The 24,297-nt window shown below is 37.5% G+C and overlaps 1 protein-coding gene across 4 annotated transcripts in view; it reads left to right on the forward strand.

Moving 5' to 3' along the window:
* The window catches only part of arhgap32b (Rho GTPase activating protein 32b), a 122,992-nt gene that overhangs the window by 52,829 nt on the left and 45,866 nt on the right, over positions 1-24,297 (forward strand). For 3 of the 4 annotated variants that reach the window (XM_051093240.1, XM_051093241.1, XM_051093242.1), the window contains exons 4-5: positions 3,932-4,023; positions 4,168-4,252. In XM_051093240.1, the coding sequence (XP_050949197.1) occupies positions 3,932-4,023; positions 4,168-4,252 (177 nt within the window). Of the gene's footprint in view, positions 1-3,931; positions 4,024-4,167; positions 4,253-23,098; positions 23,598-24,297 lie in introns of those variants that run through there. The other variant, XM_051093244.1, reaches the window with a different exon arrangement.

Here is a 24,297-nt window from a genome sequence, read left to right on the forward strand (position 1 = left end):
TTTGAAGTCTCTTATGTTCAACAAGGCTGTATTTATTTGATCAAAAATAGTAATATTGTAAAATACATCTATAATTTCAAAAATACAGTAATATTGTGAAATATTGCTATAATTTAGGGCTGTCAAATCGATTAATCGCATTTAAATGTTTTTTTTTTAAATGTCTTACGCTCACCAAGGCTGCATTTATTTGATTTAAAAATACAGTAATATAGTGAAATATTGCTACAATTTAGGGCTGTCAAAGCGATTAATTGCAATTAATCGCATCCAAATGTTTTTGAAGTTTCTTATGCTCATGAAGGCTGCATTTATTTGATCAATAATACAGTGATATTGTAAAATATTACTACAATTTAGGGCAGTCAAATTGATTAATCACGATTAATTGCATCCAAATATATTTTTTTATGTTTTTCAAAAATGCTGTAATTTTCTGAAATACTACTACAGTTTATGGCTGATTGATTAATCGTGATTAATCGCATCCAAAATAAAACTAGCAGTTAATCAATTTCACAGTCCTACTACAATTTAAATAACTTTCTATTTGAATTTATTTTAAAATTTAATTTGTTCCTATGATGGTAAAGCTGAATTTGTCAGCAGCCATTACTCCATTCTTTTGTGTTACATGATCCTTCAGAAATCATTTTAATATGCTGGTTTGATGCTCAAGAAACATTTCACATTATTAATGTTGCAAACAGTTGGTACTGGTTAATATTTTTGTGGAAACTGTTTTTCACTTTGATGTTTAGAAACTTCAAACGAACAATATTCACTTATGAAACATTCAGTTTGATGCATTAATAAAATTAAATGCTAAAAAAAATATTTGTTTAAAACATTATTTGCTGACCCCAAGCTTTTGAACATTGTGTACCAGGAAGATTGTATCATAGTCAAAATTTCATTCCCAAATACGTATATGCTCGGTAGTCATGTTATTATACCGCATAATGATTCTTGATTCAAATGTTCAGCCATGGCATTTTGCTATCAAATATGTAATGGTTTAATGTACTCAGTTATTCATTACTGCAAAATACACCCCAACATGAAGCATCTGACAGATCATCTGACTTTACATTATTTTGCAGTAATGAGCAGTGACATTTGATTGCAAAATTCCTCTGATTGACCTATCAGAATGAAGAATTCCAGAGAGCTGTATTACTAAGATGACCGTATTAAGCTGAAGATCTGAAGATCAGCATACATATAATTCTTTCCCCATCCTTTGTTCAATACTGAATTAGTTTCAATTCATGATTATTTCACTAGCACTGACATACTTGCATTCGGTGGTGCTGATAAAAAAAAAAAAAAAAAAACCTGTCTCCATGGCAACCTGACTGTTGGCTGATGTTGTTTTGAGCACAAACAGATTAGCGAGGACATATCAAGGGAATCACCATGTATCGGCTCACTCGTATGACAAATTAATTTAATGCTCTTTGGCTCGGTTTTATGCTATTGTGTACCAGGGTATTAATTGAACTCGTTAATTGTACAGTCAAGGTCATCAAGCTCCAGTGGCTGTCGTCTCTTCACTGTCGTGACCTACTTTCACTGTCACTTATAGTGAAGTGAAACTGTGATGATCAACAGAATGGCTGTTGTGAATAACGAAACTGAACCAGATTTGGACTGGACCCAGTCGAGTTTTCACACCATGTTTTGCACCAGCTGAAACTGGTCTGTTCGGCCGCACGCTCATTTGAAGGCTGCATGGTCAAGAGACTTTTAATAAGCCTGTGTCTGGCAGCTAAAAGCCGCACTTATTCATATTTCATAGATGTTTCAAATCACTGGTGTGTTTTGTTTGGCTCTGCCAGATGACTGCGCGTCTCTCGTTTGGCTAAGCAAGAGAAGAGACTGGCAACAGAGTTTTATAAAGCATACCAGCTGTCAAATGATTTAGAAGGAGGGCACAATTTAGCCTTTGTAAAACCACAGTTCAGGTGCTCTCAGCTTTTTGGCATATGAGTTTAACCTGTCTTTGACCCTCTTGTAGCTTTTTCTTTCTCCTTCCATTACTCAGCAGGTCTGTTTTATGGTGCCAACTGGTAGTCACTAGGGTTAAATGATATTCTTGTTACACTGTGCTGTTAACTTTAAAAATGACTTTGTGTATGAGAGAGAGACTTGGAGGGCTGCCCCCTAATAGTCGACTAACCGTTAGTTGAGGTGAAGAGGCTCGGTCGACCAAAATGTTATTAGTCGCTTAGGCGCAGAAAAAAAATCCACAGGAAGTGGATGGACAGATCGTTAACTGCATCCAAGGACATCCAAATGCTCACCTATCATTCATTGACCTCAATTAGACTTTTCATCTAAAATATGTAGTAGTAGCAACTTTACATGGCTGCTCAATCTAATGTTAACTAAGTAAAATGTGCGCTATATAAGTGCAGAGTGTGGAAGCTGAACAGTAGTGCACTCACTGCATGGCAGATGGAGGTGCTGTGCGGTCACTTCCTCTTAAAATACTGTCAGTTTTGGTCATACAGTTAAAAGTAATACATCTTTCGAATCAGACTCTGCTTATTTTTGTGCACTCAGAATAACAACGAAACATTGCGCTTTTGTAAAATAATGAAAGCAAACAGGATGCGCTTTCTGCCATCTCAGTCTCTGTGAACGTACGCGCGAAACTTCAAAACTCTGTGTATACTTGCCTTACAAACATGAAAAATATATCTATAGAGAGTGAGCTGTCTACTTTTAAATTAACCAATTTAAATAGAAAACAAATATTCTCATATTATGCAATCCGTATGAAACATGCAAACAGTTAAGTTAACAGTTAAACTTAAGTTGAAAACAAAGGAATTTATCAATAAATTATTAAAACGTTAATGTCGTCTTGCTGTTTTTCCGACATACTCATAATCATTACTTCTGCCGGTGCACTGTGGCAAGCTTTTTTTGTGCGCTTAGGCTATGCAGGCACTTCAGGGCTCATTATGATGATTTGTATGGTTTGTTAATAAACGTGTGGCTAATAGTCGACTAATGCATAAAATTAATGACTAAATGTTTTTAAATCTGTGCAGCCCTAGAGACTTGTCTCTTTAGCTCAGAAAGATTTGTGTAGAGATGGGAGGAGGTTGGTTCATCTCTGGTTAAGAACTATTCAATGCTTTGTAATTTCGTCCCGCAAGGTCCCACATTTGCAAATTTGTTTCTCATAATTGACCCTTTGCAGGGAGTTTGATTGATGGGCGATCTGACCAATCAGGATTTCGAATCTGCCATTTTTGTTCGACAAACAAACCATACAGAAGAGTAGATTAACGTTGGTGGAATTGAAATTGGAAAAAAGTGTATTGACGTCCTTCCGCAATTGGAACAACATACATTTTGATGTTCATTCATGTTTATTTCATACTATAGTAGAGTGGAAGAGATGATCGGTTCACATTCCGCTTCAACTGAGGTGCTACAGCAATCTGTCACGACACATTAAAGAGCTACAAAACAGTATTTATTGTTTGGAACACTCTTTAAAAATGACAAGATTTGAAAGCTGAGACCTAAAGTAACTTGCTCCTATGCGTTGTCAGTTTCCTCTTTGCTCTGCAATCTTTGTGAAAGGTCAATTGCAACTTTATCTCATAGTTGTGATTTTGTGATTTCTAAACTTATTCTCACAGTAACTCACAGCAATGATCTGAACTTCTTTTTCTCAGAGTATTTTTTTTTTCCGGATGCTAAACAATTTGAGTTTTCAAACTTTTCTTTCAGAGAATAATGAAAACTGTATAAAACTGTGAATAGTTTGATTAAAAAAAACATTGGCTCTAGTGTGAACAGGTCATAACTAGGCCATTTGATGAGGATGGGATGTTGGAATGTGTCTAGGGACATAGACTGTCATATCCCAATCATGCATTGAAAAGAAGCATGTGTATCTATCTTTCAGGCACGGAGTGCTGAAATTCCAGAGCTGAGCTCTGAGCCTCTCATGCGCTCTTGCACCAGCACCGCCAGCATGAAGGTGAAGAACGTCAAAAAGTAAGTGTCAAAACATTCACACAGCCAAAGTCACAAAGCCTTCTGCAGAATGCTGTTTGTCCATATTGGCAAGCAGTCACTCAATGACTAGCACTCATGTTTACAATAGCTGAATATTGAACTCGATGTCCTGTGATCTTTCAGGCTCTCATTCACCAAGGGCCATTTTCCAAAGTTAGCCGAATGTGCCCACTTCCACTATGAAAACGTTGACTTCGGGACAATACAGGTAAGGTCTTATGCCTTGAACTTGCTTCAACTACATAGTCGATCTCAGTGACTGGACTTGAAAAGGGCAGTGTTGAAAATAAGGCACATGGGAGATTAAATTGTGATGTGCATGCATGTTTGTGCAATGAAATGTCAGGGGTGTGCAGATAACACCAAAGTGCCACAGCTGGGAGAGGGACAGCAGCGCGTCTCTAATGCAAGGCCCTGGGGGATTGAAAGTGAGGATCAACATGATTTAATATCGCTATAGCAGCAGTAGCACTCTTGCAGATGACTATTTCCTCTGCTGGAGCTGGGAATCGCCAGCTACTTCACAATACGATACACATTGCAATGCATATGTCACGATTCAGTCGTGATGCATCACTATATCATAATTGGATCTCAATTGAAATTGCGCCAAAGGCGTGACAAAAAGACTCAGCGTGACGGCGGGAGAGTGTGAGTCTGCGGTATCGGTTTCAGTCTCTTCACTTTTGTCCACCATAGTACTGAGCTGAATAAGATATTTCACATAAAAGATGTTTACATATAGTCCACAAGAGAAAATAATAGTTGAATTCATAAAAATGACCCTGTTCAAAAGTTTACATACACTTAATTCTTGATACTATATTGTTACCTGAATGATCTACAGCTGTGTTTTATTTGTGTTTAGTGTTGTTTATGAGTCCCTTGTTTGTCCTGAACAGTTAAACCGCCTGATGTTCTTCAAAAAAGTCCTTCAGGTCCCAACTGAGGGACTCATATGAAACTAATATAGAAGGTTCAAACGCTCACTGATGCTTCAGAAGGAAACACAATACATTAAAAGCCAGGGGGTGAAAACTTATTGAATTTGAAGATCAGGGTAAATTTAACTTTTTTATTCTGGGAAACATGCAAGTATGTTCTGTAGCTTATGAAGGGCAGTATTAAATGAAAAAATCTGATATTTAGACAAAATAAGAAAAATGTACATACCATCATTCTGTTCAAAAGTTTTCACCCCCCGGCTCTTAATGCATCATGTTTCCTTCTGAAGCATCAGTGAGCAGTTGAACCTTCTGTAATAGTTGTATATGAGTCCCTCAGTTGTCCTTAGTGTGAAAAGATGGATCTCAAAATCATACAGTCATTGTTGGAAAGGGTTCAAATACACAAAAATGCTGAAAAAACAAAGAATTTGTGGGACCTGAATGATTTTTCTGAAGAACAGCAGACAGTTTAACTGTTCAGGACAAACAAGGGACTCATAAACAACTATTACTAAACAAAACAACACAGCTGTGGATCATTCAGGTAACAACACAGTATTAAGAATCAAGTGTATGTAAACTTTTGAACGGGGCATTTTTTATAAATTCAATTAAAAAGTAGTTTAAACTTATAAAATCTGCTGCATTTTGTTCCATTATGTTGAGCCCCATTTAGCTGCAAAAACCATGATTAAATATGATAAAATTTCCTAGCAATCAGTGAACTGGTTGTGATGAAAACAAATAATTAAAAGTCTGAAATGATATTCATAGCAACAGCTAAAATCGCTTCTTATTCAAAACTGAAAAATGCCGACACAGGGTTCCCGGAAAAGATAAACTGTCAAGTAATTTAATTTGATGAGCAAACATCCTGCAAATACTTCTGTAAATCTGTTTTTAAAACTCAGTCTACATAAGTTTGCTTTAAAGGGGAGGTGGGGTTGTGAAGCATATGACTTATTGTGAAACACATGACTCGTAAAGCATATGACTTGCGTCCTTTGAGAAAAAGGGTGGGAAGCACTAGGTTAGAAGAGTGTGACAGCTTAGGTCAGCGCTGTATGTGGTGACTTTCGGTCTGAGTAAAAGAGCTCAACACTCTGGAAAGGATTAGAGGGCATTTACAGGACATGTTCTCCTTTTTAAAAACAGGTAGACAGGGCGCAGACGGAACCAGAATAGCTATTTTTAACTTGACTGCATCTAAAAACATGACGGTGCCAGACCTGATGACGCATTTGTACGATGCCCAATGTACCCGATCCTACTTTCACCGTTCATCATTAGGAATAGGAAAGAAAACATTACTTATCTGTATTTCAGACTAGGTGAATAGGTTCGGCTTCAGTGTCTTTTCAGAATTGCTGTTCCCCTTTCACGTATTTTACATTTCTCATTATAAACTGTATCAAGGCTCAGTGAAAGCCTAAAAGGATTGGTGGAAATGCTGAATAGCGCCTTGTTGTGTAGGGACAGGAGGTGGGGTGGTGCGACAGTGTCGGAGATCTCTGTGCCTCTGTGTTTGGGATTAAGGGTATAATGGAGCGCTCACAGAATGAGAAAATAGATTGGCATGGTGTCGAGGGCCAGACAATTGGGAGGGAGTGAAGCAGTGGTTTCTTCGGGGGCCTTCACACTGAATAGTAATCCTGCTTTTGGAGGAATTGCCCTGGGAACGCCGAAATATGAGACAGCTATTTCGCATTCAGATGCTGCAGCGTCGACAATTCTGAATTGCTGTTTATGGATTATTGTTGATATAAGATTGTGTAAACCATCAGGTTGTAGCCTGCGCTGGCATCCAGTAGAGGGCGGCAGCTACCTTTCTTTACCAGTTTGCAGCCAGTGCAGCTGGGTACCATGGCAACAATGAAGAACATCAATAATTCTCTTTACTCTGCTACATAATCATGGTTTATGCACAAAACACAACTAAATCCGGAAAAGTCCTGCAGCCTTGAATGAATGAGCTTGTGGTTGTAGAACAACAGCTGGCACGGATACATCAGCCGTGTTTGCTGTGTTCCTACCAGAACCCTGCATGTCATCCTTCTGCTGGTGATTTATGAATGGTTTGTAATTACAGGCAGATCACTGACTGATACTCCCAAAAGAGCAGCAGAATGATTGGGTTTCTCTGCTTTCGGAAACGGCTCTAGAAACACTGTTGATCTACGAGTCTTGTGTTGAATATGTTGCCATGAACTTATTGGTACCATTTTTTGTATTGGTTGATATTAGATATTTGCACATGCTAATTTTCCATATTTTTAAATTTGACATAATTTAAAATTTACATCATAATTTGGGATGCACAACAGGGCTCTATGGTTACTTTTCTTTTTAGGAGCACTTGTCTTTTTGGGAGCACAGTCAAAATTTCAGGAGCACCTTCTAATAAATAATCAAAAAATCTGGTCAAAAATTAGCCTTCCCGTTATGAGGTAATATTTAAAGTGATTTACAGGGGAATTTTTTTTTTTACCTTTGTAATGGCATTTTTCTATTTTTATTAAAAGTATGTCATCTTTTATGTCAGTTTTTTAAAATATATATATTTTATAAGCTTTTTACAAATTAAATTAAATTGGTATTAAAATTAATTTGTACTACAGAGGTGGCACAGAAGAACTGTCTTGTATGTGTATTTTCATGTCTAATGAGGCTCAGAGGTGGCATGAGTGCAATCAAATTCATAAATTCATGTTGAGATTAATGTTTTCAATATAAAAGTTTGAACATAGAAATAAGAAATAATTTAAATAACTATAAATGCTTTAAAAATGAAACTAAAACTGCCAGTAGGTGGCGGCTAGTCGCTGATTTAATTACTGAATCATTCATTCATTTGATTCATTCGAACGCATGATTCGTTCAAGAATAAAGCAAGTGACTGTTATGAGTGGGAAATTAAATCATTGACTCGTTTAAAAAAACGTTCATTCATAAACAGAATACTGCTGTGTTTGAGTGGAGATGCGCAGCGCTTATTTGTGACTTGTTTCAAACTATTTTTGACTACGAAATAGAGCAAAATCAGGCGATAGTGTTATAGTCAGACAATGTAAGTCACTTAATATTAACTTCTTATTTAACTGTTGTGTTAAATCAATATCTCATTTACAAACTCCCTTAAAAATCATTAAAAGCTGTCACTCATCTAAGTTCATTGCAATCTCACAAAGTTCCATTATAATCAACAAAACCCTCTACACTGACCAATCAATCTGTTATTTACTCTCTCTGCACTTTGTTTATGAATGGATTTATAAGATATATCTGTGACACATTACTCAATGTTGCAAAAACACATAGAAACCTTGGAAGCTCCCCTCAGTGCAAACACAAATATGCTGATCGGGTCAGTCGCACCTACATATTTTTTTCATGGTTGCTACAGTAGTTTTCAGTTGCAAATGTTGCACTGTAGAGGCTTGCACAATATGTGCTACCTTTTAATTGTTTGGTGTCTGTATTTTTTGAAAGAGTTATATTGCTCACCAAGCATTTATTTAATCAAGATTTTTAAATAAAGTTGTTATTTTTGTTTTCTTTGCACACAAAAGCTGTTCCTGTAGCTTCATAATGTCACGGTTTAACCACTGATGGCACATGGATTATTTTAACTATGTCCTTACAACCTTTCTGGGTCTTGAATGTGTCAGTTGCATTGATGTCTATGCAGGATTAGAAAGCTCTCAGATATATAAAAAATATCTTAATTTGTGTCCCGAAGATGAATAAAGATTAGGGGGAGAAATTAATTACAGAATTCTCATTTTTGGGTGAACTGTCCCTTTAATGTGTGTCACAAATGGAGGGCTTTATGTCCCCCACTGTGAAACGTTTAGCAATAATCGCTACTTTGCTCACGTGGCATTGACCCTTTTGTCTGTAGCATCACTCATTGATTTTATTACTGTTGCACTGCTGTGCATGGTCATATGACATTTCTTTTACCAGAGCATGGTTTGGATTTTCGTAAATGGCTTATTTTTGTGCCTTGCTCTGCTTAAGTTGCTTGACATTAAACAGTTGTGGTTTAAAGCTCCGGAGGTGACTTTGCATGTAACATCTTAATTGTGTTGTTGGATACGGTGGCCAATTGTCTGTTGGTTTATGCTCGCACACAATGGAAGGCTTGTCTTCTGGTTCCTTTTATTGCCGTTGCTCAGCCCGGTACCGCAGTGTGTGGTAACTGGCACCGTCTGCTCACCACAGCCAGTTGAAGACAAAAGCTCTACTTAGATTCAGTTTCAGATATTTCTTAAGTTCACCAGCCACTCAGGAATGTGTGTGGACGACACGTGTATGTTATACCAGTGTTCCGAGACTGGTACCAGAGGAAATAATTTCCATAGGCACCCCTCCCTGCTGGTCAATGAGAAAAGGCAGTGGCCGTGTTTTTAGTGTGCCACAGTCCCTTCCCCCATTTTTTGCTCCAGGCTCATATAGCTACACGGTATACTCTCTGGATATATGACCCCTCGACCCAGAGCTTTCATCGGGTCGGTCCTGTGCCAGAGAATGTGCTCAATGCCCAGCATTCACTGTAGTCCATCGTGCCTCACTTTTTAATGTATGTTGGGTTGTCTCAAATCAGTTACACCTGATGCATTTTTAGAATATTAAATAGTCTTTGGTTAGATTCTAACCAAGTAGTCTTTTATATGCAGCATAGATGTAGGAAGCCTTTTAGGTGCAGTGCATGGCATATTTTTCCTATATCGTTTTTGGAAGCCCATTTCTGCCACACAAAAATTAAAAAGGCAGTTGCAACTTTTTATGTCCCAATTGTGAATTTTTGTTTTTTTTTTCTTTTTCTCCCTGTACTTGCAAATGCAAGTTTTCTCGCAATTCTGAGAAAAAAATAGAAAAATTTTCTCAGAATTGTGTGATGCAAACAATTCTGAGAAATGGTCAGAATCACAAGATATAAACTCGCAATTGCGAGTTATAAAGTCTGAATTGCAAGATATAAATTCAGAATTCTGACTTTTTCTCATAATTGCAAGTTTTTATATCTTAAAATTGACTTTTGTCTCAGTATTAGTGAGTTTGTATTTTATATGACTTTATAACACGCAACTGCAAGTTAAGTCAGAATTGTGAGATATAAACTAGCAAATCTGAGAACATATCAGTCTTTTTCCCCCTTAAGATTGAACTTTCTAATAACAATTGTGCGTTTATATCTCACAATTCTGAGAAAAAAGGATGAATTGCGAGAAAAAAGTCAAAATTGCAAAATATAAACTCGTATTTGTGAGAAAAAGTTTATATCTCGCAATTCTGACTTTATTCTGACTGTTATTTGTAACTGTGTTTATCACGCACTTCTGAGAAAAAAGTCAGTAATATGTCAGAATTATGAGTATGTAATAAGTCAGAATTGTGAGTATTGTCTTGCAATTCTTGCAATTCTGACTTAATTTCATAGTTTATATCTCACATTTCTGACTTTGTAACTCGCAATTGCGAGTTTATATCATGCAATTCTGAGGAAAAAAGTCAGAATTATGAATTTGTCTCGCAATTCTGATTTCATTTCCGAGTTTATTATCTCAGAATTCTGAGAATAAAAGTCTGAATTGTGAGTTTGTATCGCACAATTCTGTGAAAAAACTCTCAGAATTGTGAGTTGAATTGAAAATAATTGTGAAATAAAAAGTTGCAAAAACTTTTTTTTTTTTTTATTCAGTGGCAGAAACTAACTTTTTTTTGTTTTTTGATTTAGTCGAACATGAAACTAAACTAAAATAAAATAAAATAAAAATTAAGAATATTTAATAGCACTGTTAAGTTACCAAATTTCCAAATTAGTATCCGTTTTTCATACTGTACATTATGATGTATATAATGTATAATGTTATAATTTAAGGTGATTGATTTCAAAATGTAAGTATTTATTAGTTTTAATTTCATTTATTCATTCATTCATTCATTTAGAATAGTAATATTGGCTAATACCAGTTATTGGCCAAATTATTTTCAGTAAAATACATTATCAGCTTCAATTTTAATATTGTGCATCCCTACTTAAGGCTAAAATCATCCTCTGTTGAAAGAAACCTGGCCATACTTGCTAGTCAAGAAATCCAACTAAACTGGTTAACTAGCTCAGCTAGGTACAGGTCTATCAGCTCTTAGTCTTGTGTGTAGCCAGACCTTCAGATTGACAGCAGACGGTCTGGGGACCTTGGCTGCTTTGACTCCATATGACTGACAACTAAAACAACCAATCACGTTTTGTTTTGCACCGTGTCATGTTTAGGGGTATGGAAATGTCACCACAATAACAGATCGAATAAGACAAGAGTCTATGCTGCAAACGTTACATATTTTATACACTTTTGAAAATCCAGCATTTAGTTTATCCTGATAAATGGTCATTGTCATCGTCACAGTTGTAAACACGACTGCTTTCTTGTGTCATGAGGGGGTTTGGCGACAATTCAACCAATCGGATGGTGACTTCTGAACTCCTTTCCAATTTTGTCTGCTATATGCATCAGATGTTCAGCCAACGGTCCATGGATGTGACATCTAAGGCTGAGACTAACCAACTCTTAACCAAGTTGACCAAGATGGTCTAAGAAATCCACATTGGCTGGTAGCCCAGCTGATTAACCACCAAAACCTGCTAGGACCTGGTTAAGACCAGTTTTGACTAGCTCGAAGCCAGATTTTTCAGCAGACACATACACTTTTTTTTTTTTTCCCCCTCTCATCCTCTTAAATTTTATTACAGAGATATGATACATCAATCTTATGTGCTTCTCAGTCCTATACTATTCTCAGCTCTGTCCCTGGCTATTTGAATTACCGTCCACAGCCTGACTATTATTATTTACCCTCTGTGTCTCTCTAGCAATCTATCTTCGCATCTCTTAGTCATTTATATTGCCTGTGGAGAAAGTCAAATGCTCTTACCCCTCAGATGGTGCACATGACACATTTATTCCTGAGCTATTAGGCAGCCAAGAGCAGAGATGCAGCCTTTAACCCACAGGTCAGACAGGCTAGTATGGCTGCTGTCACTGTTCAGCCATCACATTGACGTGAACACATGCTCGTGCCCTCGATGTAAATCTGAAGTGGAGTCACGTAGCGTAGCAGCAAGTCCAGAGTGTGACACTCTTTATCAAATCAGCTAGTTTAATAAAGAGTAGGTGGTAGTTGTGTTTGCAACTAAGGGCTCTTGAATGAAAGGAATACTAAAACAAAGCCACTTTCTCTTTCCTTTCCCCACCCCTTGTTCATTTCTCTTTCTCACACTCTCTCTGCTTGTTTTTCATTCCCACAACTTGGATTCTCTTCTTGCTTTGGACCGGTCAGCTGTTTATTTTTAGGGCAATATTGATGTGTTGATCAGCACCATCTGGTGCTAATGGGCAAGTTATCGGAAATAACGTCTGCTTTGTTAACACTGCTATCGAGATTTATGAGGTAGAGGAAATATTTTGTTTAATTCTGCCTCTTAGATGACTGAATATCTATATTTTGTATTCCAGCATAAAACTAATGTGTTCCAGGAGTTCATTTCCACACATGAACACTCCATCAGTTCAGTTCGTCATTGTTTAATGCACGGCTCTCTTTCCAATTCCGTCGGTGTCTGATATTTGCAGGCGCTCTCTCACAAAATACTCTTGTTTCACTTCTTTCAACAGGCATTTATGCATTTTGGCACATCTTACCCTGTTCTGTTTTATGGTAAATTGATTGGTTGCCACATCGTGAGTGCATACAAATCTTTCAATAGTGCCCTGTGAAATGAAATTCAAAGGTTATTCAGTCATTTTAAGTGAGAAACAAAATCTCAGGGAGCATATACGTTCGGTCTGAAAACACAGGGAGCATCTGTACATCAATACGAGGTGTGAAGGAAAATTTACCAACTAGTCATTGTACACCACAGGGCTCTATGCTTACTTTTCTTTTTAGGAGCCACTTGTGCTCCTAACTTAAAAATTTTAGGAGCACAGTCAAAATTTTAGGTGCAACTTCTAATCAATAATCAAAAAATCTGATCAAAAAATTAGCCTTCCCATTACGAAGTGATACTTGACTCCCTAAAGTGATTTACAGGGGAATTTAGTTTTACCTTTGTAATGGCATTTTTCTAACTTTTTTAAAAGTATGTTATCATTTTTAAAAAATTATATTTTATAAGTTTTTTTTTTTAATTTCTAATTTAAACAACAGAATAAGAACAAATCACCAATTAAATGAAATCAGTATGAACAAAATTAATTACTACAGAGGTGGCATAGAAGAACACAAAAGTGGCTTGTTTAATGAGGCTCAGAGGTGGCATGAGTGCAATCAAATTTATAAATTCATGTTGAGATTAATGTTTTAAATATAAAATTTTGAATACAGATATATTAAATGATTTAAATAACTGAAAAGACACGTTCAGAAATCAAACAAGTGACTGGGATATTGAATCATTGGCTTATTGGATTTGTTTAAAAATGCATTCATTTGTAAATGAAACACTGCTGTGTTTGGATGTAGATGCGCAGCGGCTCAGTTGTGACTTGTTTCAAACTATTTTAGATGAGGAAATAAAGCAAAATCAGGCAATAGTGTTATAGTCAGTCACTTAATATTAACTTCTTGTTTATTTAACTGTTGTACTAAATATTATTTTTTTTTAATATATTATATATCTCATTTATATATTATATTCAATGAAGCTCTCTACACTGCACAATGAATCTCTTATTTACACTCTCTCTCTTTCTCTACACTTTGTTTATGAAAGGATTCGTGAGATATGTCTGTGATGCATTACTCAACGTTGCGAAAACACGTACAAACCTTTGAAGCTCCCCTCAGCGCAAACACAAATATGCTGATCGGTTCAGTCACACTGGTTCTCCTAAATATTTTTTCATAGTCGCACGCAGTAGTTTTCAATCACAAATGCGTACTGTAGAGCTCTGCACCATCTCTGTACTTTATGTAAACCACATCAGTTTTTTTTTTTTTTTTTTTTCCCCAAATACCCTTGCTTAGTGTTGGGAGCAGTAAACACTGCGTAAAGACCCTGTGAAGCTGAAAGCAGCTTGTGACATTTAATATTTGGCATGTTAATGCAAGCTGTGCTTTTCGTTCGTGTTTTTACCTTTTTTTGCAGAACAGTTGCTGCGTCAGCATTTTTGATGCACAAACCTTGAAGAGTCATGTACAGCCGAGGCTGACGTCCCATGTGGTCTACCCCCCCGTCTCAGACCACAATGTGCATATATATCCATCAAACTGTGCATGTGTGGCCACATAAATCATGTCAGTTGGTTAACCCACGTATGCTTGTTAATGACAAAATGTCTCAGCTGGTATTGTGGGGTAGAGATATCAGAAGGAAATGGCCTGTGAAATAGACCTTGGAGGAGGGGAACTTGACTGCACTGCCGATCTCTCTCTAGCCCCGCCTTATGCACTCTACGAATAAACAATGGTGATTCAGGAGTCAAACTGCTCTCACAAATGACAGCAATCTCAAAAGAGGGCTATTTACTGAAGAACTTCTCTGTAGAGCATCAGACTACCACATTCACTCCCTACAGTCTCTCTACCTGCATTTCAGTATTGCTGAAGCAGCTTTTAAATAGCTTCATGCAATCTCGTCCTCTCTGTGGAAACGCTGGCCATGCAAGCTGCATACAAACACAATGCATGTTTGGCTAAGCCTAACACTGCTGTACCTGTGTCCCGCGATCTGCTGTTCTGACAGCTTCTGCTCTTGTACCGCTGTGGACCTCGTTTACGGAAACCATGCTGTAAGATCTCTTTGAGATGTTTACTAGCTGCTGAGTTGGCTTTGTTATCGATCTGTGCAGTACAATGCGTTTTTGGTGTGCAAGCACCTTTTTATGTCTGAGGGTTGAGCTGACAAACTAGCCTGAATCATTAATGGTGCAGGAATGTTCCAGAAAGACTGAGGCTTTTTAGTAGACATTACTTAGTAGACATTTTTTCGCTCAAGGTGTTCTTTTGAAAATTGCTTTAACTTGATACTTCCATACAAGTGGCGCTTATATAGTTTAAAAGTTAGATAGTAGGACGTACGTTTTAGGAATGTGCAAAACACTGAACCCCATTTGATACCTTAAAAGGGTTACTTCACCCAAAAATGAAAATTCTGTCATTATTTACTCATACCCTCATGTCGTTCCAAACCTGTAAGACCTTTGTTTATCTTCGGAACACAAATGAAGATATTTTTGAAGAAATTCGAGAGCTTTCTGCAGGGTTTGTACAAAGATGCTTGAAGTACTTGAATTTGACTTTTTGAAAGTTAAGGCCTGGAAAACCCTTGAAAATAGCAACATTCCTGAAGAGGTACTTGAAAAGTGCTTAAATTATTGAAAGACAGTTTTTAATTCTGTCAATAAGCACATCTTTTTTTGCTTATTTCACTTAATGTTAGAAAACGATCGAGCTAAGCAAGTAGTACTAATAGTGTCATGTAAACATGGCTGAAGATGTGAAAAGAGGAACAGATGAACCAAATCATTTAAGTCATTAAGTCAACTTGTGACTTGGATCATTCAAGCGATTCACTAGCAAAAAACAGATCAAGTTAAAAGACCCATTTATTTTCGGATATCAACATCGCTTGTAATGATTTTGAAAAATGATTCACTGTTTCGAAGTTGGATCCAGTTGGATCGTGTATCGCAAATCATTTGTTTCAGATCGGAACATCAAATCACATATTGCGAATCATTTGATTTAGAATAGAACTCTGCGTATCACAAATCATTGTCCCAATCTAAGTCAAATGATTAGCGTTCCACGCTCCGAGTCCTGATCTGAAATGATGGTTTGCAAATTATTATGATCGGGACTTTAGAATGTGGATTGTGAATCATTTGATTCAGCTTGAAACTTCGGAACGCGGTTTGCAAATCATTTCATTCGGATCTGGATTTTGGAGCAATTTCCCAAATCTTTTTTTTTTTTTTTTTTGTATTTGTTTTCCTAAACAGTAGAAAACATAAAACCGTTAATAAGTACAGTTATAAAAACAAAACAAATAATAAAAAAAGAAAGTATACACAAATACAAATACCATAAGAAAATGAACAGTGTTTTTGCTAGGGATGCTACGATCCGCCTTTTGCCTCCAATACCGATACCTAGGGATCGATATTGGCCGATACCGATCCGATTTTTTTTTTCATTTAAATAAATGTAGAATTTACATATCTTTGTGTGTGGAACTGATAATCATTCTTTCACAATCTACTAAATATAGACTACTTCATTATAAAAAAAAATAAAATAATAGATATGAAAAAATCTATGTATATTCATAATCTATGAAAAAATATATCATAAACTATGTTAGTGGATAATTAAGCAGCAAAAGAAAAGAACCGTTTCTATTCTAGAAAAATCAGTGCACCGTAATTTTAGAAATCCAAACATTTTGTGAAAAAACAAATAAAAGTGTTGCACTAAATCTGGTAAAATATTGCACATTGCTATTTGTATTATTATAAAATCCATTTATGAAAAACAATGTATTTATATACAAGTATATAAAATTTGAATATATTTCTTTTAAGTGTATAGCATATTTTTAATAATCATGTCACCCTATCGTCAGCCTGTGAGATCGCCGATACACAATATTATCATGCTAATTTATTTAATTTTTTACTTACTAAGTTTCATTGCCGGCAAATGAACCAACACCAGCATAAGGGTAAGAGCAGCTTAATGTTTTCAGTATGACTTAATTTGTGTTTTAACATGATAATTGAATAGAAACATTGCCAATTACTAATGCTTACATTTCTTCAGTTATTCTAAAAGCAGCTACAGAAAAAGAGCAAAGAACATTTAGCCTACATTATCAAATAACATCATCACTGACTAGCCTAGCCGAGTTTATGCACTTTAAAAAACACTCCCAGTACCATAAGTGAATACAATAGTTACATCACTGTATCTCTGTATCACAGTATCTGCACTGCATCGCTAAAGTTAGGCGCATAGTCTATTTTTGAGGGATAATAATAATAATCGTCTTGCTATCGTCAAAGGCATCAGCAACAAGCGATATCTCTGACTATCGTCGATGCACGATATCGGCACAACCCTAATAGTCGTTGATACACGACATCGGCACAACCCTAGTTGTAGTATGTTACCCTCTGTCGTGTGTTTGAATCTTATCCACTTCAATTTCCTGTCCACTTTAAATCCTGTCAAAGCTACCTTACTCAGTTATGTCATCCTCCGAGGCGCTGCTGTATCTGGGTTCCTCCTCTGCAGTGGAACAATGGAGCACTCCACTATTGCCCTGTGGGCACATGCACTCAGAAACATAACCACTCTGTAGCCCGTTAAAAATACCACTCATGCCACCCCCCCCCTGGGTTGGAGAGTGTGTGGGAAGATCACTTCATACGTACAGACCAGCTCTTACCTCAGCAGTCCCGCCCTGTCCACAGCAAAGAGATTGTAATGTTTCATTTGATTCATCACTCTATAATGAAATGTACTCATCTGGCTATGGAATATAGTACAGTGTCCTGACCAGTCGCAAGACGTGTTCACCTCAGTCACCTCCCGTTTCCTTGAGTGTCCTCTCAAAGCGTGATTTGTGGAATCATGTTGAAGGATTTGCCCTGGCAAAGCTGGCATGATGCCCAACCTCTGTTCAGGCAAATCTGGATGAACTAGGTCACTATTGGATTATAATTTTATAATGTGTATAGCTGTTCAGAGAGAGTCTTATTTTAATGTCTTTGGCCACAGATTTTTTTCACAGCCCTTCAGTAGAATAACTGATATATTCAGATTCAACAAATACTTTGACAAAATTACTACAGACTTTAATTGCACAAAACGATTATGTGATTATGCGTAATTGTCTTGAAATTTGTTAAAGGTGGTAAATTTGTTACAAAAGCGGTGCTTTGATGTTGGCTGTCACTTTAAAGGGGAAAAATTGATAGATGTTGTCTTTGTAATCCTAAAAATGTTGTATTGTACAAGGTTCTTTTGAGCTTTGCTGAAATTCAAAAATACAGAACCTGTTTTTGTGGCCCTTGCAGAGAGGCTTTTACAGTGACTGAAATAACAGAAGTAAATATCAGATTAAAGGAGAAGTTCATGTCTTTCTTTCTTCAGTCAATAAGAAATTATGCTTCCTGAGGAAAACAATTCAGGAATTATCTCCATATAATGGTCTTCAGTGGTGCCCCCAGGATGCAGTTTAAATGCAGCTTCATATGGCTCTAAATGATCCCAGCCGAGGAAGAAGGGTCTTATCTAGCAAAACGATAAGTCATTTTCTAAACAAATTGAAAATTTATATACTTTTTAACCTCAAACGTTCGCCTGCGTGAACTGTTTTTTTTTTCTGGTTCAGTACGGTCAATACAGTTAGGGTATGTTGAAAAACTCCCATCTTATTTTCTTACCCATCTTTAAAATGATCTTACATTGCTGCAGAAGTACCAACCCAGTGTTTACAAAGTGAACATGCAAAGAAGATCAAACGCCCTTTACAAAAAAGGGAAAATAGCGATGTAGGGCAATTTTGACGTTGAAGAAGAAAACGAGACAGGAGTTTTTCGACATACCCTAACTGTACTGACCAGGATTACACAGACTACGCATTTGCATCGCAGAGACGAGACAAGACAAGCATTTGAGGTTTAAAAGTACATAAATTGTCAATTTGTTTTGAAAATGACCGATTGTTTCGCTAGATAAGACCTTTCTTCCTCGGCTGGGATCATTTAGAGCCATATGAAACTGCATTTAAACTACATTTTGGAAGTTCAAACTTGGGGGCACCATTGAAGCCCACTATATGAAGATAATTCCTGAAATGTTTTCCTCGCGAAACATAATTTCTTATCGACTGAAGAAAGAAAGACATGAACATCTTGCAAGGGGACAAGGGGGTGGGTAAATTATCTGTAAATTTTTGTTCTGGAAGTGAATTTCTCCTTTAATAATAATTGTAGTGTTAATAGTGCTGAAACAAATAGTCTGTATTATCGACAACATTGACTATAAAATGGTCAACAAATATTTTTGTTGTCGAATAGTCGTTTGATCTTATAGGACCTAATCTTAGGGCCTGCAGTAACGCAGTTTGACCAGTGTGGCGCTGTAATGCAAGAGATTGTAAGAGAAGACGATACACAGTGCTTACAAAAGTTGGAGCGTAAACACAGTCATTAATATGAATATGTAAATATGTGCTGCACGCTTTCCTATCAGTAAAGGAAATAAACAATTTTTTGAATGATTAATCGATGATTGGTTAATCATTGTAATAGTTGTTAGATTAATCGATTATCAAAATAATTGTTTGCTGTAGCCCTAAATGTTAATTATGAAAACAATTCTTAACTACCCCAATTTTAAAATATGCTGTTGTGCATGTTAATGTTAAAAATAAAATACTATAGAATGCATCAAACTCTTTAACCTCACTAATTGACTAATCCTGTCCCAACCATTTTGCATTCCTCTCAGTTTTAGGAATGTGTCTTTACCACACTCTGGATTTGTTATGGAACTGAATTCTTTGACGGTGTTAAATCTTCCGCTGGAATGTGTCCACTCTTAAGAATGCTCTTTTGTAGCTAATCCAGACACATTAGCGACTGACTGAATAATCATACGACTTGGCATTTCTTTATTCAGTGGGATCACAATTCTGGTCCTTTAAAGGTCATTGTTGCCTAACTTTGCCAGTTTTTCTCAGGAGAATGATCCGTTTGTTGACGTACATCATATGTGTTTCTAATCTTGCTAGAACACATTCTATGCTTGCAAATGGCACGTCATGTGTCATTGATTTAAGCCAAAGCCTTTTTAAACTCATCCTCACATTTCAGCTGAAGTCTCTCGTATTTGTTTTGGTCTGCGTGACCTCGTCCACCTCCATGAAATCATCCAAACACAACCAATACCAGCCAGCCTCCCTCCCCAAACTCACACGTACACACTGAGGCAGCCATGTGTTTCTGAGCGAGTAGGACTCCAGGGACGGATTTCTCATTTCTGCAGGTCGAATAGCAGGACTTTTGGATCCTTCTTGCGTTCCGTGTGGTTGGCTGCCGCGTTTCACAACACTCCTCCAGGAAAATCTTTTTAATCAGCCTCAGATGTGCTTTGATGGCACGAGTGATGTCATTTGGAGTGACCCATTGCTTTTCTCTGTCCCCTGCACTGATTTACAGCTAGAAATTGTGTTATTAGAAGTTGTGCATTTGTATTCGTGTGGACTTTTTTTGTACTTCTGTCACAGTCACTGCCTTAGGCCATGTCTTATCTTCAGTACCCATGAGATCCCATGGGGCAAGGAGCAATGCCCGATCTGTCTTTCTCTGGGGTCACTATTAGACCTTGAACTGAAAGTCAGTTTAAACCTTTTAAAATCGACTAATCAGTAAATATATATGGATAAACAATTTGATTTTAGACTAAGGCTCTTTTTAAAGTGTTGTAAATGCTTTAGTTCATTGTAGGTTGTAAAACAATTGGCCCACTCTGGCTTGATTATAAATGAACACATAGACACATTTAGTCATTTGTCTGTACTAGTACTAGTTGGTGGTAAGGAAACACTGTATAATAAGGCATATTTAGGATCGTGTCCAACAGAAACGAAGCAGACACTTTTGTTAGGGATATAGACGGGAAGTGCATCCCTACAGTCAGTCAGCTGACAGATATTCAGCAGATAGGCTAAATAGCTGTAACATTTCATTACACAAAATGACCATCATTCTCACAAACAAGCATTTAAATTATGCATAACAGGAACATTGCTCTCAGCAGACTGACAGTAATAGTTAAATGTATTGTTGAAGTTGTAAAATTTTATGCAAAAGCAATGTTTTGATGTCTGTAGCAGCAGGAATTGAAATGGGACGAGTTTAGAAATACAAATTCAATACAAACATATTAAAATCTCCAAGAAGCTGTGTCTCTAAGTTCATTCTCTTTAACCACTATTAAATATTAAAGGATTACTTCACTTCCAGAATAAAGTTTCCTGATGATTTACTCACCTCCATGTCATCCAAGATGTTCATGTCTTTCTTTTAGTTGAAAAGAAATTAAGGTTTTTGTGGATAACATTCCAGAGTATAGTGGACTTCAATGTGAGCCATTGGGTTGAAGGTCCAAATTGCAGTTTTAATGCTGCTTCAAAAAGCTCAGCACAATTCTAGCTGAGGTGTGTCTTATGTAGCGAAACATTTGGTCATTTTCTAAAATAAAAATTCCTTTTAAACACAAATGCTTATCTTGCACTGGCTTGGCTTAATGCATTATAGTCACGTTGGAAAGGTCACATGTGACATAGGCTGAAGTATCGACCCAGTGTTTACAAAGTAGGGCTGCCCACTAATAGTCGACTAACCGATAGTTGACAAGAAGGGGCTTGGTCGACCAAAGTTTTATTTGTCGCTTAATCACAGAAAAAAGGTTTAAAATCCACAGTAAGTGACGAAGTCATGCAGTCCGTGATGGACAGATCTATAACGCCTATCTATGTCGTAATACATCGGACAGGACATCCAAACACTCACCTATCATTCTTCGACCTCAAATATGGCTTTTCATCTGAAAGATGTGTGTAGTAACAACTTTACATGGCCACTCAATCTTATGTTAACCCGTCAGTGCGGAGTGTGGAAGCTGAACAGTAATGCGCTGCCTGCATGACAGATGAAGGCGCCGGTGCGGTCACTTGCACTTAGAATATTCCGTCATTTTTGGTCATACAGATAAAAGTAATACATCTTTCGAATCTGTAAAGACTCTACGTTTACTTGTGTGCACTCACAATAACAATGAAATGTTGTGCTTTTGTAAAATATTTAAAGCAAACGGGATGCGCTTTATGCTGTCCGGGTCTCTGTAAACTTGAGTGCGAAACTCAGAAACTTGTACACTTGCCTTACAGACATGAAAAATACATTTATAGAGAGTGAAATGTCTACTTTTAAATGAACCAATTCAAACAGAAAACAAATATTCTCAGATTATGTAATCCATATAAAACATACAGGCACATCCACTACTGCAGAAAGCTGAAAACATAGAAAACACTAGTTTATCAATAAATTAAAACATTAATGCAGTCTCCTTGCTGTTTTTTCCCTGACACATTCATAATTATTATTTGCCGGTGCACTGTGGCAAGCTTTTTTACATGTGCTTGAGCATTTATTATGATACGTAGACAATCAAAGGCTCATTATTATGACTTATATAGTTTATTAATAAACGTGCTAATGCTTAAAATGAACTTTAATAGTCGACTGATGCTTAAAATGAATGGCAGCCCTATTACAAAGCGAACATGCAAAAAAAGTCAAGCGCCTTTTACTTATATTATTTTTAAATATTATTTATTTAAATATTTTTGATTTCGTGGAAGAAAGTCACACAGGTTTATATCCACATGAGTGTGAGTAAATGACAGAATTTTTTTTTCGGATGAACCAATCTCTTTAAAAAAGCTACAGAAAACTGACCAACCTAACTAATTGAATAGTCAGTTGTTGAACTAGTTGACCATCCTGACCTGTCCTTATTGTCTTCATCAATGAACATGATAATTAGGTCATTAAAAATGGCTCTGAACAGAAAACACCCCCTGCCAAAGTACGAGACATATGGAGGCTCTTTGTTTCCTCTCTTTGTCTTTTGTGCTACTACAATAGTGTGATTATCAGACAATGCAGCCCTGCTGCCTCGAGCAGCCTTTGTCGTTCATGAAGGATTCTCCAGACCCTCTCACTGCAACACCAACATTTTTCTCTGTCACTTCTGTTCCTATCACTTTGGACTACACTGGTCCCAGAGGATCAGGATGGAGAGTGAAGGGCACACGCTGGAGAACCGCTCTGTGTTCCTACAAGGGCAACCCCCTCTTCACAGCTCTCCCCACTGTTTCTTTTGGCTCACCGGCCCTGAGCTTTGTCCCAGGGACTGTACCATTGAAAGCTAGCAAAGGGGGGAGGCGCTGGGGGTTGGGAACGGGGGGAGACCGATAGAGTCTGGAGAAAGCGAGAGCATGTAGTGAAAGGACACCACAACAGAACTGCTATTTTCATCATCCTCTATGTTTTCCAAACCGCTCTTGGCTAGCAAACTAAGCATGCAGTGAGTGTGCTCGGATGTTGAGGAATTGCAAATAACATGGAATGAGAAGGACCGAAACATCTCATCAAAAATTTGGAAAACCAAACTACAATGAAATTCCAGAAAACTGCAGTTTTGCAAAAAGCCGTCCAACCAGCGCTCCACTCTGTGTGAGAGTTTGTTGGAGCACACCAAAAGAACAACCTCAGTCCTCGTGCTTCACAACAACTCAGCCAGGACGGCGCACCGGAGGGGGTGGGAAACTCAACTGACATCTGTGTTCTGCCGAGTGGATTTGTGCTGGACAAAAACAACGGGTGTTTCTCTCACACATGTTTGACTGATGGACGTCGAAGGCGGGAATCCTTGAATGTTAGAGCTTCCAGCGTGCAGCCGGAATCTCGGGGTGAACAAAAGATGCTGCGTTAATCAGTTCGGACGGGATGTTGAACCTCTGTAAGTCCTGCTGACTGCTTGTTTTATTTTCCCACTCTTTTCTTTTGCTCTTGGTCATAACTTTACTTTAATCTCACTTTGTTTACACTTAAAGGCTGCAGACATGCTGTTAGGAGACACCTAATGTCTTCAAGTCTCTCTAGGGCCATTGACTTCATGCTTTGTACTTCAGAGCAGCGCTGCATAACCGTGCGCTATGGAGATCTACACTGCTAAATGGATTTCTGTAACAGCTTTTGCGAGGAGCTCCGTGCCTCCTGAGCACCCAGAGTGCTTTAATATCTTTCATGCCTGTCAGTGCTTGTAAATGATTAGCTGAAGAATCCCCATAAACCCTAGATGCTTTCCAAAAGGGCTCCACCAAACAATAGAGTTGGACTTTGTGTCCCGCCAAGGATCGCTGACCACTTCTGCGAATGATTTTGTGTTTGTGTCTCATGGGACTTCAGATTTAAAACCCTTTGTGGTCACTGCTAAAGTATGTTTCTCTAACCGTTTAGGTCTGGAAGCCCATGTGAGAGTTGATTTTCCTGGCACTGCTGGCGGGGATACCTCTCTTTCTCTCAGCACTGGCAAGCTGTTGAAGAGTTGGTGTTAACTGGGTCATTACTTCTCACGTTACCCAGGGTTTTCCGAGGAGCTGCACTGGCTCACCGGACCTTACTGAAGCCCAAGCTTCACATACACCTGGTTGTGCTGC

The sequence above is a fragment of the Labeo rohita genome, chromosome 21, assembly GCF_022985175.1.
Source record: "Labeo rohita strain BAU-BD-2019 chromosome 21, IGBB_LRoh.1.0, whole genome shotgun sequence".
NCBI lineage: Eukaryota > Metazoa > Chordata > Actinopteri > Cypriniformes > Cyprinidae > Labeo > Labeo rohita.